This window comes from Anabas testudineus, chromosome 21 (assembly GCF_900324465.2).
Source record: "Anabas testudineus chromosome 21, fAnaTes1.2, whole genome shotgun sequence".
In the NCBI taxonomy this organism is placed as follows: Eukaryota; Metazoa; Chordata; class Actinopteri; order Anabantiformes; family Anabantidae; genus Anabas; species Anabas testudineus.
Window position 1 is genome coordinate 17,232,783 of NC_046629.1, and position 20,532 is coordinate 17,253,314.

General features: G+C 40.4%; 1 protein-coding gene across 2 annotated transcripts; it reads right to left on the minus strand.

The window, feature by feature from the left end:
* Positions 1-1,583: 1,583 nt before the first annotated feature.
* On the minus strand, positions 1,584-19,864 carry nxph2a (neurexophilin 2a). Of its 2 annotated transcripts, none has more exons than XM_026377372.2 (3): positions 19,381-19,864; positions 19,086-19,235; positions 1,584-4,428 (listed from the first exon to the last, which is right to left on the minus strand). In XM_026377372.2, the coding sequence occupies exons 2-3, from the start codon at positions 19,128-19,130 to the stop codon at positions 3,682-3,684; spliced, it is 792 nt and encodes a 263-aa protein (XP_026233157.1). In that variant the 5' UTR covers positions 19,131-19,235; positions 19,381-19,864; the 3' UTR covers positions 1,584-3,681. The 2 variants fall into 2 exon arrangements, with proteins under 2 accessions (XP_026233157.1, XP_026233156.1); XM_026377371.2 differs by having other exon boundaries at positions 19,362-19,864.
* Positions 19,865-20,532: the final 668 nt, after the last annotated feature.

Sequence of the window (20,532 nt, forward strand, 5' to 3'; positions counted from 1 at the left end):
ATGAAGGGTGATCATTATCCACACTTCTTTTAAATAGTGGTGTTAGTGGATACGGATGACAAGCTGAGGTGGTAATTTTTTTTGTTCTTCTCCTCTCTCCTCTCCCCAGGTTTTTCTTTTTAAAAATATGATTAGAAAAACAACACTGCTGTGATAATCAAAAGAAAATGTGCTTAAACTGCTTTAACATATACTGAATGTTTAATCTTGAACCTTTTACAATGCATGAAAGATCGTGTTTTTTTTGTTTTTTTTCTTCTTTTTCTCCCCCGTCTTGTTTTATGTGTGAATGATTCGGCACAAGCTCTAATTAAAGTGAACGCGAGACTGCTGTTTCCTGCTGGAACAGAGACATCTTCATCAGCAGCTTGCTGATCCCCATCCGCCCCTCTCAGCACAGATCCTAGGAAGTGACCTGATAGCATCTCTGCTTTAGGACGCCTCTCCAACCTTTATCTTCCTCCTTCACTTTCTCCTACCTTTTTGTAATACCTGAAAGAGAAAATACCTGCAGTGGCATATTGAAAATCAAAAATGTGCTCATTTGGATCGTAGGACACTGTTAAATAAGCCGTGGACAATGACACGGATGCAGAGGTTCAGAGATTTGAATATGGCTTTGTTAAATAAGTCTCGAGTTGTGAGTCTGTATAACAGATGCTGCATTAGAGAAGAGTGCCTGACATTCATAAAGAAGTGACAGATTGAGACAAAGGAGACACTTAATCTGTCATGCTCACTACATCCCTAGAGGTATTTAGTGATAAACTGTCTGCTTTTAACTACGTTTTTTTTTTTTCCCCTTTTCTTTTTCTTCCTCACTCTCATCTTTTTAAGTACATTTTCTTTTTGTTTCCCAGAGTGTACTTTACCAAACCCAATGCAGGGTCAGGAACTTGTCAAACCCAGCCGAGGAATACACAAACAGAGCATGGAGAGAGTATTTGTGGACTTGGACTGGGTGGATTGGGTTGGAATTAATTTTCTATTTGTAATTGTAGAAAGAATTAACAAAACCTGAATTTCAACAGTAGTGAGCAATTGTGATGCTGCACCCAAAATCATACTGTTTAAACACTACTGATGCACTGAACGGCAAAAATAAAAAGAAAATCTTCAGGAAGTAAATGGATCTGTAAATGTCAGATGAGGGTGTGGCATAGACAATCACAGTAGCTGTCAAATTGAGTACTTTATAATTGGAGTACCTAATAATCAGTGATATCACCACTGACAGCTGTACGTTAACATTCCTGTTAGTTTGCCAAGGATTTGGATGTGTGCAGCATGAACGCCTGGTGTGACTTGATGCCTAAGGAGTGGGTGCCTCACCCTGATCAGATAAGAGTAATGGAAGCGAATGAAAAGACCCCTGTCCCTGATCGCCACAGCAAAATGGATGTGCTCCCTGAGGTGTACCTCTGGTATCATCCACGCCTGTGGACACAGATTTATTGCCCATTAAAAAGCTACACTGAAATGTACCTCTTAAAATGGTGTGTTTACCCTGTTGAGAAGTCCTTGTAGGAATGAAACGGGACAACGGTTGAGCACCGACAGACAGGAGCTGACTGAAGGTATGCTGTGAGCAAGTTCAAATAAGGTTTAATGCCATAAAATTACCTAAACTGATTTTTTTACAGTTTCATTTCAACAATAGTAACCCCCTATGAAATCCAAAAATCAACATTTGTTCTTACACTATACACACAGCGATGCTCTACAGGAGCAACGGATTAAACAAGATTAAGCAAGCAGGAAATCAAAATAGGTACAATCTGCAAGGATTACAAAAATGGAAATCAAAGCAATCTCTATGCAATAATTATGACATTTATCTACATGATATCGCTTAACAAACACCAAAAATGAGGAACAGTATACTTGACTGGTATATTTCTCTGGAAAAATTAGAATAAATTGACATTGTTTACTCTGAAGCCATAATTAAACACATTTAGTTTTTAGAGCTACACGTTAATACACAACATTTTCACAGAGGAGTGGAAATAAATATAGATATAGATCAACTCAGATTTAGGTATTTCCTTATCATATACTTCTCCACATGTATAATGTGACAGAGTCATTTACTGTACAGCTGATGAGGAAGGACATGACAGACAAAAGCAAAAGTAAGTGAACTGGCTTGTGATTTGTCAGTGGTACATGCCCTAACCCTAAAAACCCTTTGATATGTGCAAACAACACGATTTACAGGATAAAATCTGTCGAAGATTTTCAGCAAAACCATTCAGAAATGTTTTAGCGATTGCTAAGTCAAAGTACATTACACCACTCACTATGAGACTGGATGTTATCCACTTTTATCCTCACAAAAGTTAGTCAATTTAAGCCTGCTGTACAATTGGGAAATGTCTGACATTTTCATACTTAGTAGTCCCAGTTCTCATTAAAATTCCAGACTGACTCTGTACTTTTGCCTTTTTTTTTTCTTTCGGTTTCTTCACTCTTGGTCTTAGGTAAATGAAATTTCCCAGGCTAATTAAAGCCTATTAAAGGCAGGTAATGTCAGGGCTTGTGGCAGGACCATGACAAAGTGCTGATAATTGTCTGCCAGACTTACTAAATCCACCTGTCCTGCAATTATCGCTTCCCCTCCCCCCGCCCCTCCTGACACATTAATCCACTGTGGGACTCGCTTGGCAGGCTGATGCCTCAAAGTGCATCCTGCAAACACAGATGTTGGATTTCAGGCTAGTTTAGCGTACACATGCCTTATGATGATAGTAGCAGAAAAACCAACACATCTAAAGGAGCGAACAAGCCGGCAGCCAGGCTACTCTTGAATGGGCACTACAGTACATACGTATGTGTAATGATTTACGATCATGCTCTCATGTTGCTTTTGAAATCATTTTTACTGAATCGATATATTTTGTCTGAGACACTTGAAATTTGATTCCATTAATCAATTCGAGTCCATACAAGAGAATGATAACAGCGATAGGTTGTAAGGCCGTATTAATTATTCAGAGCTACTTGGAAAAAAAAAAAATCTGAAATAACAGACATTGTCCTGTCTGTGTTCTGTTAACAGGTATAAATGGAAGTGAGCTCCACTTCAAAGGCAAAGAACAGGTAATATTGACTTATCAGTCAAAATATAGTAATGTTTCAAATGGGAAGTATTTAATTTTATGCTTTGTTGATTAGCAATTCAAATGTCCTGATGTTACAATTACCATGAATCAAAGCCTTTTCATATTTCGTCCCATAAGTGACTGCTCAAATGAAGTGAGGGAATTGTTTGACAAACCTAGAATCAATGCAGCACTGGCAGAAGTGCCAGCCATACACTTCCGACTAGGAGGTTGCTTGCCTATGGCCTAGCCTTGGGGAAAACATCTGGACAACACTCTAATTATTCCAGTGGTTTACAGAGAACATGTGCTGTTGTGATGGGGAGGAGTCACATAGGGTTGGAAGCTAGCTCTGAATCCCAAGTCAACCCCTAAAATAAAGTCCCTGGACACCTACAGTAACCATCTCAAGTGTTAGCTGTCCGTACTTGTCAGTGTATACAAAATATGCACTCAATCCCTCTAGTGTGGATCTCACACTTGTAGGTATTTCGGGACAAGGAGCTTAGAAGTTGACATTTACATTGTTTGAAGGTAAAAGAAAAGGCCGATGCATATTCTGCTAACAACAGCTAGGTCATCCTGTGGAGGAGTAAGGTGTGTCACTATGGTAGTTGTAGTCAGGGCATACCTTCTGCACCAGTTTATAGTCTACACTGTAAAAGGCTATATAGATGCATATGACTTTGAAGGGTTTGGAGCACAGCCAAGACACATGGCTCTGCGTCTGCTCCTGATAGCACACCTTGGATGGGTCAAAGCCGCACAGCGCAGTCTTCTTGTTGCGATCCGTCTTCTCATACTCAATGCGACAGTTGAATGATTTGGTGTCTTTGGTCTCCAGCGTGGACTGCTGTGCAATCTCAAACTCCACCACCTTGGAGGGCGGCACCAGGCTGACCGACACATTCCCCAGGCCCGTGGAGTTGTGACGAAAGTAAACACTGAAAGTGCCATTCCCGTGGTCCACAATCTTTCCTGTGATCAGCAGGTTGAGTTTTACAGTCTTGATGTTGGAGTGGAAGTCCCCCCACCCGAACATTTTTTTGAACTTGCCAGTCTTGACGATGGGCCTACGTTTAGTTCTGGCCTGTGCACCCTGAACATCTGTCTGGTTAGATAACCAGTCCCAGAAGTCCTCCATGTTCTGTAAATATGTTATTTCCCTCATGTTGCTCTTGAACCCGGGGGATCCCTTTGCGAACAAACGCAGGGGGTTGAGGATCCGCGGACTTGCCCCCGTGGGAGAAATCTTCTGTGCATTATTACCGTGTGCCCACTCAATGAGCTCCGTGGCTCCTCCATGCACCTTCCTGCATGTGACCTGCAGAGAAAACAGCGCACAGGTGGACAGAAAGCACATTAGTTGATGAAATTGTAAGATATTTTAATACAATTATGATGCAACTCATCACACTTTGCAACTAAGTTTGTTGTTGGTCTAGTTTTTTTATATATATAAATAAGAAAAATAATAAAACAAATAATAGAGAGACAGCTTTCAGAAAAAGTCCAAAATGCCCCTAGTAGTTGACACAGGCAGTGATACCTTTCACAGACAATGAATCCAGCAGAAAATACCATTAAATGCAGCAGCACTGTCCACACTGATTGGCAACTTATCTCCGGTGTTTGCGCTGTAAAAATGTCACAACAGCACTCCAGCACAAAAATGGAGAGGGGGAAAAAAAAAAACCTCCAAACAACCGTGGAGCACCCACTTGTCACACAAGTTTAAAGATTAAAGTTGGGATTTACTACAGTGAATGATGAAACACAACAAAGGTACCCTTGGGAAAAAAATGTTTGCCAACTAAAGTACTTCAAAAAGATGCTGCACTTCAATCAGAATGCTGAAGGAGTGCTCAGTCCTTGGAAATATGACATTTTATTAAAAAGACAGAAAAGTTTATGGCGGCCACTTGATTCTTCGGTACAATAAAATTTATTAAAGGAATCAAGTTGCCTTTCTTGAAGTAATAGCCCAACTTTACGACTGAAACTGGGTTTAAAACAGAATACACTGACTTTCTTTGTTTATGCAGTTGGTAATGCAGGTACAGCACTGACTGTATTAATCACTTAACTTGGTATTTACAATGATAGCATTCAATTGATTATCAATACTAATGTTTAGTATATAGAATAATCTTTTTTTTTAACACAATGTTAAAAGGGGGTGAATTTAAGACCGAAATGAATTAGATAAAACCATCTTTGCACGTAGAACTCAAAGCTGTTGTTCTACCAGTGTTATCAAATGCAACTGAGTAATTCATCTTTCTGAATCACTTGAAAGCGTGACTTTACCACAAAATGTTCATACACCTAATTAAACTGCACGGAATTGCGTGAAACCTAGACACTAGTAACACCACAGGAAGGTGAAGAAACACAAATTTGTAATGAAGGATGAGGGAATTATTCTGGATGCAATGATGAACTTCACCGGGGCTCAAATTTGCATAAAGCTTCTAATATTTTATAACGGCTTGTCAGATTACATGACAGTGAAAATCCCCTGGACTAAACATGAGCTGGCTTCAGATCAGTGGCGCTATTCTTAGATAGATTAGACATATGAACTTTGACTTGAAATGGTTCCCAACAAAAAAAGAAAAAGAAAGAAAATCGGCTTCCACAGCGGTGTGGTAAAGTATGTGCTGAGTGCTAATCCAGACGCAGCAATGAACTGTGATCCCTGCTTGCACCTCAAAGTCTTTTAGCTTCAGGAGCAATTCCTGGTCCACTCCAGATAAAGCTTTAATAAGTCACGGCAATAAGCTTAGCTAGTTTTATTAGTAATTAGTAGCACCGGCTTTCCCCGGGCCCGGTTATAGGGATCACTGAAAGAAGCAGATGTTGAAAGCACAGAGCAGCGGCTGTTTGAATTCTCACTGAGCTGCTGCGTGCTACTTCCAGACCAATTATAATTTAGCTGTAAGCCCAACTGAGACACATGTGTGCAGAGCTAACAAACTAAGTCTGCGCCACAATTTGTTTTTGTCACACTCGCATTCCTATAATCTAAGCCAAACCAAATGGAAAAGTGTTATGTACAGTGCATGTCATGTTGTGCAAAAATAACATCATTAGAACTTTACTGTTTGTGTCCCAGACAAGAGCAACACTTTAAAATACCAAGCGGGAGTTAATGGCTATCTGGTTATGTAATGTGAAATCAATGTGTCTAGCACGGACAGTGAGCCTGGCCCATCCATCAGCCCTCACAATGCTTAATTAAGACAGTTGCTCCCTGTAAACATGGATGAATGAGGCAACACTGTAATAACTTCCCTCTGTGTACCTCATCACATCCACAGTCATTTAATCAACCAATTCCAGTGGTAGTATTCCCCACTGATCTCACCACTTAGTATTACCTTGTGTGAGCTCAGCTGTTAATTTGATTTGACTCTTACAACAGCACAATAACAGGCCACACCGAACATAAAATCTGCGGCATTGCGGGATCCCAACAGGGGGGGAAAAAAAAAAGATTCTTTACTGCCGCGAACAAGGGACACCCGGCACCAGGCACCACCTTGAGCTGTTATATCTGTTGCACATTAGGTGTCATGCTGTGCAGCTTGAGATGAAACCACACTGCAGTCTTTCAGTGTAATTCTCAGGTGAGCTTTGTATTGCATGATTATAATGGAAATGAGAGAGCAGTTTAAGTATGATGAGCAACTGGGGAAATTGCTGTGACAACAAGGGGATCAGCAGAGGGATATCTAATACTTAAATGCCCCGAGAGAGAGATGAAGCACTGGGAACTTGAAAAGCTTGCACTGACACACAGGCTTTGGTTTCTTTCTCCGTCGCTGTCTCCCTGCACACAGGCAGCACCTAAACACACGCTCGCACACTTAGGCGGAAGTGGTGTCTCTTAAAAACAGACTAAAGGAATCCAAGTTTTTTTTTTTTTTTTTTTATGTAACAAGAACGCTGTGGCAAAAAAAAAAAAAAAAAAAAAGAGAGGCAAGGTCTGATGAAGGAGAATCTACAAAAGCTTAATTAAGATTTCCTAATCGGTGCTGCTGTGCTAGAGGCATTTCGGGGCGACTTGAAACAAGACATTATTATGATAATAACTGCAGACTTATGGAGCTGAAAACACCAGACCTCATTTCAACAGCACGAGGCCAATGTGACTAGCGACAAACATCACATACATCGTTCTGTGTGGTTTGGCTTCCTTTTCCTGCACGTCCTAAATAAAAACAGAGAGACGCATGAACCTTTCACCTCCTTAGCGGAGATGTTAGAGCTCTGTACCACGTCAGTAATGGGACATCTGATTAGTGATACAGTAGTGAGTATAAAGGTAAGTGAATTCAGATCCATTCGTACACAGTCATATCTTTGGATAGATGACGTGACTGTCTGGCAGCTGTCCAACAACAATCTCGCCAGAGGGGTCAATAAACTGTGTCATTATTATAATCGTTTTCATTGTTATAAACTCTTAATTGTCAATATTAATCAAGGTGTATCTAATGAATCTGTATTGTTAGTATGCATCACAGCACAAAAGGTGGAAAACTGAAGGTGCGTTCTCCACCGCTTCATTAAAGTACACACACTAGTCACAGCTGCTGCTGACAGGCTGTTAAAATACATGTAAAAAACGTTATTTCTACTTGACACAGAGCTGGGTGAATGACCTATACATCTTCAGCTTTCACTAATTGCACCAGATCTTGCCTCACGTTTGTCTGGGAAAAGTGTATTCACAGCTGAGGAGAACTTTTTGCCTACCTTGGTTGTGGGATTAAAAGCTAAATATTGTTCCTGCAGACGGTCTTCCTTTACTTTAGTCTTTTCACAAACTGCCAGAAAGAACACTTGTTCCATTAGCATAAAATGTGAAAGAAGGCTCTGAAGTGAGGTATTTTATAAATATTAAATGTATAGACTCTATATTTTCCTTTAGAATTTGATTCTCTTCTGGTTTTGAGGAGCATTATAATAAGTATGTCTAGCTTAGACATTTGTCATTTATGCATCTCAAGGACTTTCCTGGCTAAATAAAACATGTACAAATGTCACCAGTATTGTACAATGACAAGCTATAAAGGCTCCATCCTTCACCACACATGTCATTTACATTTGATTTAATGAGGAGTTAATCAATACTATCCAGAAGTAGTGGAACTTAAATACTGACAGTGGCCTGAGCAGCAGCGAGCTACACAGTAAGTCAGGATGAATCAGGCTCGACATTCATCTGTAATGAGTATTATGGAGCTGGCTGCCCGTTTGTCCCGTGGGTAGACATATCTTTTAGAGGCCTGACATAAAGGTAATTGCCACAGTGACCAGAAGTAGCCTGTAGAAAGTTATTAAGAAGCCAGTGACATCTGGCTTCTGGATCATCTGAAGAGATGCTGTTAAAATGCATTTGCAGTGAGCAGCCGGCGACATTGTGCTTGGCTGTGATGGGTTCTGTGCCGCGGGCAAGTCTACAGCCTTGTTTTGATGGCGACAATGGAACCTGAAAGAATCTTTCTGGCCCGGGCGCAGTTGACTTTTGTAGCCCGTACTCATGATCCGAAATCCGTTGTTCCGTTTCTCTTTGTCTGTTTTTGGTTTTGTGTGAGAGGCTCATTACCAGGTTCCGTGTATTCATGAGCAAAAATAATCTGTTGTTGAGCTTTTTGTGGTTGATTTCTGTTTTTTTTTTCTGTCCCAGCACATAAGGTTGGGATATGCATCTGGGGAAAATTGGTTTCAGGCATCTTTCTCACAATAAACAAAATGGGCAATTAACCTGCTCATCAGTGCACGCAGAGCAGTTCCAGTGATGCACTCCGCTGTTCTTCATGGATTTATCTGTGCAAATTGACCTCACTTTAGTGGTGCAATTCATTTCTCTGCTAATTTTCTGTGTCTGAAGCTTCATTAACTTGATGCGCTTCTATGTAGCAAAAATCTGGACGTCCCACAGAAATGACACCAGCTTCACCGTTTTAGAATACTTTCCCGGTACAACAGCAACACAACACCTGCCGTGTTAGAGGTGCGCAGCCAGTGCTGCCAGCAGTAGACCCCAAACTTGTTGCAGAACTGGATTGACAGACGACTCTTGCTTTCAAGCATTTAACATGACAAGCCACTCCACTCACATTAAAACCTATCCCAGCTTGCAATCCCCCTGCTCCACACCCCTCCCCGGCCATCTTCCTCTTGATGTTACAGGGCATATGATTTGTAATGATTCACTCCCTGAGCTGGTTCCAGGAGAGAAGGCCCTGGAGGCCCTTAGGCAGCGCAGAGTGAGACTCTGCACGCTGCTGAAGAATAGATTGGTGCTCTGATCGCCGGAACAGCCTCACGCTCCAGAGCCATCACTTTTAATCAGAGTCCGTCGAGGGAAACACATGGCAGGTGCTTCGGCACTGTGGTGGATCGCAACAGCAAATCCACACCGGGGGCACCTTACCAATCACAGAGGGCTGCGGTTAGCGTGTGTGTGCATGTAGCATATCTACCCCCCTCCGGTATAATCCTTTAGGCCATTACTACCTGACCTCTGTGAGAATGAAACACACTATCAATATCTTAACACTTCTGCTAAAGATTCCATTAAATTTGTGCCTTAATACATCGTTTAGACACCTGAGATTAGTTGTGACGAATACTGAGAGCATTATTATTGAGCATCTTATTACTACATTAACTTTTTAGATATTTTAGATTGAAACCATGGTAAATGCAATATTTCTATTATATAAATCTATTAACATGCTTGTGTTATGATGATGCCAACTTCCACAGGCCTGTCACCACCTCCTTATATTTACACCAGATAAGCTTTTCACTGTGTAAACATTTTGTACAAGTGTTGGTGCTGACAGGAGAGGAGGACGACAGGAAAAAAGGAAAAGAGAAAGAAACATGAAACCGATGCTTTCATTTCTAAAATCCCGCACTGTATCTCCAAAGTGCATCACTTCTACTTCTGGAGAAAAAAAAACAACCCAGTGAGCAAGAATCCCTTCATTGTCATGCAATGCGCTAACACTATCAACATGCTCAAGTGGAGAGGTGAAGAGCTCTCCATTATTAAAGTGAGTGACATTAGAAACACAAGTTAGCATCAAACTTCTCTCAACTTTGGTGTACGAGAACACGCTGAATAATAATTGTGTAAATTTGGTTCCTTGCTTCACATTATATATTCAGTGAACACAGTGACACAATGATTTAATGACAAAAAAAGGAAATAAAAATAATGCATCTGACGATACAGAATATGACACAATGTGCTGCTGCACCTGATTCATTCCTTTTGCTGCTGCCTTTTCATGCCGCACTGCAAAGACGTACAAAAATTCATGCACACAGCCACATATGAAACACAAGAAACCTTGGAGCTCATGGGTATGTGTAATGTTTCATGTGATGTTGTGCAAACATAAACAAATAAAATAACAATAGAGAAATTTTGTATGTAATGTAAATTACAAATGGTTTCAAGTTTCAACACTGTATTATAAAATTCTTTATTATGACACACTCAGCTCTTGATGCATATCACCTTACATGTATGCATGTAAAGGTGACTTCCTAAGACTAGGCAGTTCACACTTAAAGTTGATAATCCGATGAAGCAGCACACATCCGACAACTGGGGAGAGTGTGGGCAACACACTTAACAACTGATCAGTAATAACTGGAATTTCTGGCTGTAGACAAATCCAGTGAGAATGGAAACATGTTTGTGTGTCCAAACAAATGAACGCTCTGGAGCTTTTACTTTTCATTAATGGTGAAATCGGCTGTGAAATCCTGGATGAAGAGCCACAAACGAGATGGATGCAGAGCGTACGTAAGAAAGTGTTTTTTAAAAAAATGCTTATGAAGAAGAGAGGCAGCAACTAGTTCATGAGACTGAAGACTGGAAACAAAACACACACTTAACCATTTTCTCTGGCGACTGTCAGCGTGGACCGAGCCAGCCTGGCGCTGACTAAGCCCATCTAGGTCCAACCAGTAGTCACAACCAAATCACATTCCTAATCGGGCTGTACAGTCATTAAGTGTGTGAGCGCCTTAAATTTCCATTGTACGGTTTCAGCAAAACTGGAAAATGATGAGTTTTATGTTTTAGGATTCAAGTTAAGTGATAACATCAGCAAGCATTCATCTTATAATTGTGTCCTTGAACAATATCTGTGCCACTTGTAGTGCTGTTAAACTGATGATGTCCGTGACCTTTGACCTGTCTTTTGCAGAAGTATAAAGCACAATACTAACACTTGCTCACTTCTATAATTTGATTACACTAACAACTGAGTGAATAAGCAGCTATAAGCCTCTGAATTAGACCCTTGTGAAGGGCTAATAGAAGCTATAACTAAGAAAGAAATTATAAATATGTAGACGACTTGGTGATCTCAGTGTAATGATCATCCGAATATTATTTTATTCCTACACAAACACAGAACAACAAATAAGTTTCTATCTAGCCCTTAAAACTTGTAAGGTATCTCACATTTTCTTAAATTAATATCATCTGTGTTTAACTGTCAGTTTTTTATGCATATGTGTTGTGGCAAAATATTATCTGCTGCTTCTCCTGAAGTCACCTTAGGCTGCTCGCATCTTATAATTAGCATAAAATTGTAGCACGTAACATAACCCTCCTGTGGCTTGCATAAATCATATCATGTGAGTCATTAGTCATGTTTATGGTGTCAGTGTTTTTCTATTCTTGCTCAATTTCCTCTTTTCCTCTGCTCCCAGCAACTGACACTGACTGAGATGATGCCGCACCTTTTCTCAGACTCGCACAGACTTGTATTTGTATTGCTGCCTGTATGTGTCTCTATACCGAACCATTCAGTATCATTAGAGAGCGTTTCCCTACAGGAAGCAATATACTAAACTGTGCAAATCACACACAATTACCTCGCCTGCAGTGTGGAAGCTGTCAATGCACAACTGTAGAAATATGATTCAGTGTTCCTAATAAATGGAACAAATTACAGGAAATTATAGCACAGTTAGCGCCGACCTTGCTGACATACTTAGTTTGGATTATAATGAGTGTCAGTGTCTCCTATTATAGCATTCTTATCAAGAGTATCGCATCGTGACCTGGTCTTAGTAACATAGCAACTACATGTCATCTGCGTTGTCTTTTTTTTCTGTTGGGCAGAAATAGTCAGTGATTTTGTCAATCTATCCAAAACAGACATCTGTAATTTTCATCAGTACCATTTTGCAGAGTTGCTGTCAACTACGTGGCAAAAATGAAACCTTGCCGCCATTCACTTTTAGGGAGCAGGAAGTGGGTTGCGTCATATTTGAAAAACGAATAAACTCCTTTTTCCTTTACTTGTGGAAAACGTTTTTTTAAATCATTATAATAATAATATGCTCCCTATGCTGTAGAGTTCACAGATTACACTGATTTACAGACAGGAGTGCAAGGAAGCTCTGCTAAATTAATCTTTAATTAAGAAAAGACCGAAATGCCACACATTCAAAATTAATGCAAGTTTATGCTGCATGACTGACCCTGTCTGTGTTTGAGCTTATTTTATTACTGGATTACTATTAAAGATGCAATATATCAACATGCAACCAGCTTTTGTCCGGCTGGCTTGTTAATTTTTTTTCATATTTTCTCATTTGTTCAGTTTAATATGTTTTTACAAAGGTTTTGTAAGGTCCTGCACAATTTGCCTTATGCAGTAATATTGCAAAGGCTCAAGTAAAGTGAAATAATATCTACTATTTATTATTATTTTTTGCACACTTTCTAGGATGCAACTGACGGTTAAATGAAGAACTTATTTACAAGCATCAGGAAGTCTAAAAAAATCAAATAAACCACAAGATAAAGGAGGAAACATGACCATTTACTGTTGATCCGAACGTTCTTCTTGTTTCAAAAATCAATAAAGGCTTAAATGGAGTAGCTGCATTAACAGAATCCCAATTTCTAATAATGTCCCTCCTGTCAAGTTGTGAGTTTACTGCAACAGATCATTTCCATTTTACTTTTCGCCTACATCTGTGACGGGGCCCAGAGGATGAAAGTGGGATGTTAGTGCGTGTGGTACGGAGCAGTGTGGGAAATTTAAATGCAGCGATGATGTCAGGTGTTCAGAAAGTGTTAACAAAGATCCCACCAAGAGAGAAGAAGAAGAAGAAGAAGAAGAAGAAGAGTGAGTGGAGGCTCTAGGACAAGAGCCACCAGGTAATCTGGATACTTGTGTTATCTCAGCACCTGCCACATGTGACAGCAGCAAATCCCTGAACACTTCACTTTTAGACAGGCGTTACCTTTCAACGCATCATCACTTTCATAATCCCCTTACATGGTCAAAGCACCATCTCTAGTGCTGGCTCCTGACACCTGCAGCACACCTCTGTATGTCTGATAGCAGGGATTCGGGAGGATAATACCACAAAGCACATTGGACTCAGTGTAATTATCATTCTCTTGACCAATTTTTAACACCTACTCTGTGCAGCTTCTGTATACGTGCCTGTAAAAGTCCTTAGCTAATACTTGAAGAGACTCGGCACGGTCTTAAATGAACACTTCTGGTTTCTGGTTTTTGTACTTTCAACTTTAAATTTAAATGTTTCTCTCGCTGAGCTTTTTTTTTTCCTTTTCTTTTCTTTCTGTTTCTTTTTTTTTTTTTTGTTATTGACAACTTCTCTTCACATCTGCGCCGCAAATGATACGAATGTTTAATTCCAAAATGTTTTTGCTTGATTTGCTCAAACGCGCGTCCACTAAATTTGACAGAGCAAATGTTTCTGTTCTCGAAGCAGATTGCGCTGTGACTGATTTCACAGAAACAGCTCCCTTTGAAGAAGAAACAAGAGCTGAAAAGACGCTGCTTCCTTTTTCTCTGAGTAGCTCTGAAGACAGGTACTTCACAGGAAATATACAAAGACAGAGGGGAGCTGACAGCGCTTTGTTAGGGCTGAAAATGACAAGCTGAAAAAGAAAGGCCTCAAACCCCGGAGGCAGAGGAGGAAATGCAAAACTGAGAATAATCAGAACGGAGATTTATTGTACTTATTCTAAAGCTGTCACACCTTGCCTTTTACAGGAAAGCAATGCAGTTTTAATTAAAGAGGTCAATCATTTTCCTGAGCTTTGACATGAAGTGTGATTGCCTTCTCCGAGAACCAAGCAGGTGGTAATTAAGAACTTTATGTGTCAGAGTGTTTGGAAAATATGTTGAAAAGCAGCAACTCTACCACTGTGGCTGCTGCTTACTACTGCTTATGATGAGTTCGGTAGCTCTGCCAGTAAATAGAACAGCTGCATTGCAATATTTGATGGAGTACAATCAAATGTGAGTCCATTCTTCAAATGACATTCTATCACCCACACTCAATTCAGACAAAATACCTGCTAAACTAGTCACATTTGGTTCTGTTGCAGCACAGCTCACAGGGAGGAGGAGAGATGCTAAACACAAGAGGTTGTTCATCGGAGAGTGCTGGATGTTTCTGACCCTGCAGAGCGGTAATGACAATGCTATAAGGTACTGGAGCTGCCAGATCTAACGCCGCCTCGGGCTGCACGTCGTCCATAAAAATTCACAGCGGTGGACCGAGAACGGGAAACTCAACGTCGTATTAAACACAACGTCTTCTGCACCAGGGGCCGACCAGAGTGGGTGCGACTCGCTCTGAGAGAGCACTTCACTTTATTCTTAACCGCTCACGTCACTCGGGAATACTGTGGAAGGTATGCTGTTGATAATTGTTCGACTTTTAATCTTGTGCTTCTAATGGTTCATCCAGTCGCCACATGAAAGGTATTTCCAACACAAACGACTGCTGTGACACTCCTCTCAATCATTAGCAGCTTCTTTCTCTTCATTGCGGGACCTTTATCATGGATTTATTGCCAGTACACACGCAATTATGATTGATGATTGGAAAAAGGAATGGGTTGCACAGCTCAATACAGTCAATACAACCTGTAGTGGCTGTGGGCTACATTTGAGGGATTTAACAGAAACAACCTTTCCTTCAGAGGTCTGAGACAACATACAGGCGGAGGACTGCAAATGCCACAGACAGTATTGTTTATGAGGGATTATCTAGTCAAGCCTTCTGGCTAGAAAGATTGTGACCCCAATATGAGCACAGATACACATCAGCAACACGTAAGCTCCAAAATGATTTCTGGAAAGGCTGCACATGCATACAAGGCCCCTTCACTCTGTCAATCCATGTTTAATCACTTCCACAGAAATTTTCAACTGGCCTGCCTGCCATTTCTTATATTTTTCTTGCTCCCCACCCAATTTCTCTGGTGGCTTTTTAAAGACTTAAGTTCCACTCTTTTTTTTCCCCCCTCTCTCTTTTTACAAGGCAAATCCTAGGAGAGGTTGATGTGAAGACCAGGCAGAGCAAGGATGTGAAGAATATAAACACATTTTTTTTTTGATTGTCCAGAGGGAAAGGGTGGGGGGGGGGGGGGTGCAGAGAGTAGGGCGGTGGGCTCTGTAAAAGAGACGAGGACCTTATCACAGCCCAGCAGCTCTGTAATTCGCCGCCATGATAAAGTGGCGGCGCGGAAAACCTTACAAGGCTGGCACAATCCAAAGACGGATTAGGTTTTTCTGACATAAGCTTCCTGAAAAACTAATCAATCAGCCCATGCAGTATTATCAGAAGCGTGAGATTAAAGCGCTGCTCCTAATCCCCCAACTGTACATTTTATTACACTTCCCAGTGTTAGTTGCCTTTAAATATACAATAAATAAATAATAAAACCAAACCTAATTGAGCATGGGGAAGGGGAGAAGGGTTAAAGAGCCCTTAGAGAGGGAATTTATGTAGAATTTGTGTTTTGTTATGAAGACAGGGATGAAACTGTTGTCCTTGCCAGAGCTCTTTGTGACTTTGAATTAGAGCTTCACTGTCTCATTCCAGCACTGCAGAGCGAAAAAAAAAAAAAAAATCCAAGTGGCAAAAAAAATCCTCTGGCATAATTGTTCCACAATATTAGCAGCTAGAAAATTCCCATTCTGACTCTGTTGTTCTTGAGATTTTCCAGTGTCAATGATGGATGAGCTGATAAATTATCAGGACTAGATGTAAGCAAATGAATAAATAGAGAGTGTTGAAATTAATGCCAAATCCCCTAAGAATAACTTGTAATCATTTGAATCAGTGCGCATCGAAGTTGCAGGGATGAACTCCATGCACGGAGCGGCTCCAGAGGAGAAGGCGCGTTCAGCTTACAGCTAACCAGCTATGCTTTCTCTTTAATGCGTCACACCCTTCCAACAAGACGCAAGCTTTTTCTTTCCCCTGCTCAGTCCGACCCCGGCTGGTGTTTTCTAATAACACAGGAGGTGGCTACACATTCAACAGCAGCTCTCCTGGTACGGGCTACATAGATGCTTTGTAATATTATGACATAATATTACCAAAGAGTTCTTACCCCAGATATAAGATACAGAGGCTTAATAGACTTTGTCAATGTCCTCTCACACTTAATCCCAAGCAGAGCTGAAAAAAAAAAAAAAAAACACTTTCCCTGCATCCAATATGTGGAACAGAGACAGGGCAGGACAGGCAAAGGGAGATGGCAGGGAGCACGGCTCTCAAGTATGTTTTATCTTCATCTACATTGTTCTGCTGTCATTGCACAGAGGATAACTGCAGCAGATGTCATGGGAAAGAATGGGTCCTCCCAGGATGGCTTTGACCCTCTTATTTGTCCCTGGGGTGCAGCACAGATGCTGGGACTGTGGGTTACATTTTCAATGTTTGATTCATGTTCTGAGTGTTTTCTGAGTGAGTGTGTGTGTGTGTGTGAGGACTAAAGATGTTTGTGCTTTGGTTTCTAATGATGATAGATAATTTGCCCATCACTGCGCATGCTGAACCTCTGCTTAAGACAAAATACACAATGCATGTGTTCAAGTGTGAAGGAATCCTGCTGGTTCAGTTGTCCGACGTTTGACCATTTGATGCCCTTGGTTGAAATCTGACCTAGCAAACTTTGTTTTATGTCATAATTGCATGTTGTGTCTCTTCAACTATCCTTTGAACTAGAGTTACCAAAAAAAAGTACAAGCATGCATATTTTGGTCTGCATATTTAATGCTTTCACTGTTCAATGATAAGGGCCAGTATGTCCCCAGTCAGACAGTGGTGGGTCTGCTGGGAGGGAAACTACTGAGGCATATGAAGAGAGCATCTCAAGGGAGGCAGCCCATCTCTCTCTCTCTCTCTCTCTCTGGAGGCAAAGCTCCCAACAGGCACAAGGCTGATTACAACAGCAGCCAGAGCAGGCAGCACTTTGCCGCTGCATCTGCACAGTTCAAGGCTATCTTTAAAGAAGCCCTCTTTAAGGATAGCACAGATATGAAGAACTTCTTCAATCACGTGGCATTTTCTGTTCAGGTTTGATCATGGCAAGAGTCTATAAAGAAAAGGATGATCACGATAAAGCCCTCACTGTATTCAACTAGAGGGCAATATCAGCAGCTGCTGGAAAAAAAAAGTGGAAAAGACCTTTACATTTTCCTAAAGCTCGTGATCTTTCTTTGCCGAGCTTATTCCTGTAATAAAAACAGAATTATACTGCGGAAAGATTATGTCCAGAAGCTTAGAACAATAAATCTCTAGTAAATACTGAATAATTTCTCGTGTGTTCACAGGGACTTATGATTTCATCACATTGTTTAACTTCTAACAGAAGAACAGTGCAGGCTTTGAAAACCTGCAGCACTGCAATTTTCACCTATTGTTCGAAATTGTCATTTCATTTCTATTCTATTTTACATTATGATGTTTTACTCTGACCTCGATCGTAGACACTTGCCAGAGCTTTAACACTTCTGTGCGTGTGTGGAAGTGAAACAATTTTGAATAATCACTCATCAAAAATATGTTTGTGATAAAGCTGAATAAATGGAGAGGCAGGATATTAGTTTAGAGTGCGAAGACAAAAAACTAAACAAATGTTAAAAAAACTATCTATCTATCTATCTATCTATCTATCTATCTATCTATATATATATATATATATATATATATATATATATATATATATATATATATATATATATATATATATATATATATATATATGCTAGTTTATATCCAGTGAATAGTACACTGATGTAACCACATTAACTCCACTTCTCAATTAAAAATACTGCAGAATTCTCCCATTTACAATATACCAAGCATTTAAAAGCACATAATGTAGGAATGTAATGTAAGTGTATTGTATGTTGTACAAATAAACATTTATGTGTATCTGAATGAGACAGACTGGACTGACTGTCCACAGCAAATTCCCAGTTTCAAATAGGAATAAGTGCATTAAGGGCACCTTAATGCACTTATTCCTATTCCTAATTAAGGAAATTACTGCATGCTGTCTAATAAATACATTATGGCTATTGACAAAGCTGGCGTCTGTTGTGCAACATGAATTGCAGTCCGCTTGATTCCAGTGAATTCATTTTCATTCAGAAATATTTCTGCAGATTGGAGACATGAAATGAGCAGGGTGTCTGTAAAGGTGTGGAGGCATGTTCTATTTAGAGGCACATGTAAAAAAAAAAAAAATCAGGTTCATTAAGATTTTTAGTGTTTCTCTGAATAACCTGCAAGTTCACATCACATAGACACAAGCTTGTTGCCTGTTACACTGAATGGCCAGCGGCAGGCAAATGAGATGCTGATGACTGTGTCACCTGAAATTTCATGCCAGGAATTGATTTCATTTTTCGTTTGCCGTTATGTGGAATTGATAAATCTCGTGCTGTATGAACTGTAGGATGCAGATCAATGAATGACTACAGCAGGTAGAGGTATAAATATAAAGAAATACATCATGGAGTGTGACCAGTTCCTTGTAAGGAGCCAACAGCATAATAAAAAAAAAAACTGCAAACACAGTTCAGCTTCTGGCAAGTTTTCTTCTCAAATCCTTTGGACACATTGAATCATGTCAAACCTCACCTGGTGCAGGAGGAACAGAAGCAGAAGTGTATGCAGAGCGCTCATCTTCAATGACTTGTCGACTTATTCGAGATGAGCAGAGCTTATATCCTCTCTGGAAGATTTGGAGAGCGGCAAACGCGCACGCCGCTGAAACATCGCTGTGATCGCCTGAGAGGAAAGTGGAAAGATTCACGATGTTAACTCACTTCAAACCTATGTGTTAAATTCACAGTGATCCCAACGAGGCGACATTTGAATCGTATTGTTGTGAGAGAATAATAAACTTTGCCTTACCGATCTGAAAATGTTATACCTCACTTAGTTGGGTAAGACGGCGAGAATCATCCTTGTTCAATCCATTGGCAGTAAAAGAGTCCTAAATCCTCCCAAAACGTCTCCGTCGTCTCAGGGTGTTGAGGGGAATTTTCCCTGAGCAGCTGGGACTCTTGTTTTCCTTTCAAACAAGGTCTACATGCAGCGGCTCAGCTGAAACGACACTCCTCTAAGTTGCGAATCAAGCCAAACCGAAATAAACTGTGGCCTATGTTTAGTCTACTTCATCCGGAGAAATGTTAGTAATAAGATGTCGAGGCACTCAGTGAAGTAGAGCCAAGTGAGCCCGCATCCCAGTGACAGGGCTGCAGTCAGACAGCTGTCCACTGTCGCTGTGCGCTCTCTACAGCTTCTACTTCAGTGCGCAAAATCCTCCGCCGCGCGTCTGGAGACCACAAGGTCGGCGCGCATCTGTGCAGTGTTATCTTCTCTCCGACTAGGAGACAACTAGGAGGCTTGATGTCACTGTCAGTGATCAGGTTTTCTTGAGCAACACGTCCACATTTAACCCCTTAAATGTCCTTAAACAGTTTTTCAGTGTTTGATTTGACGAATGAATAAATAAGAATATATATTTATATACAACAACAACAGCGGCTCTACACGTGGTGAGATCTGCCTCGAGATCTGGAGAATATATACACAACTTTGACTCAACACTTTTTATTATGTAGCAGTGGCTTTTTCTTACCCATCATATCATCAAATTAGCAGGGCTGTTTAATATAACATGAAATATAAACTAATTTAATATTCTATCATTTGAGAACTAGATGGCACAGCAACCCTGACCACGATGTGCGGACATCAAAAGGTCAAATGTTGGTGATAACTGTACAAAAGCAAAAGCAGCGAGGTTCAAGGCTGTTCTTTGAGATTCGTATGACTTTGGCACCATCATGTGGTTAAAGCCAAAAGTCTCACTTCAAAGATAAAACTAGTTGCATGTAGTTTGCAGGCTGCAGATGAAACAGTGAAGTATGGATAAAAAAAAAAAAGTACAAATCTGTACTAATTGTATAATTTGCTCAGAACAAAATGACATAACAACAGTCTCTGGAAACCAAAATCTACAATGTGATATCTAATGTTAGGAGGTGTTAGGTGGTAGGTTGTCCTAGAGGACGTTGGG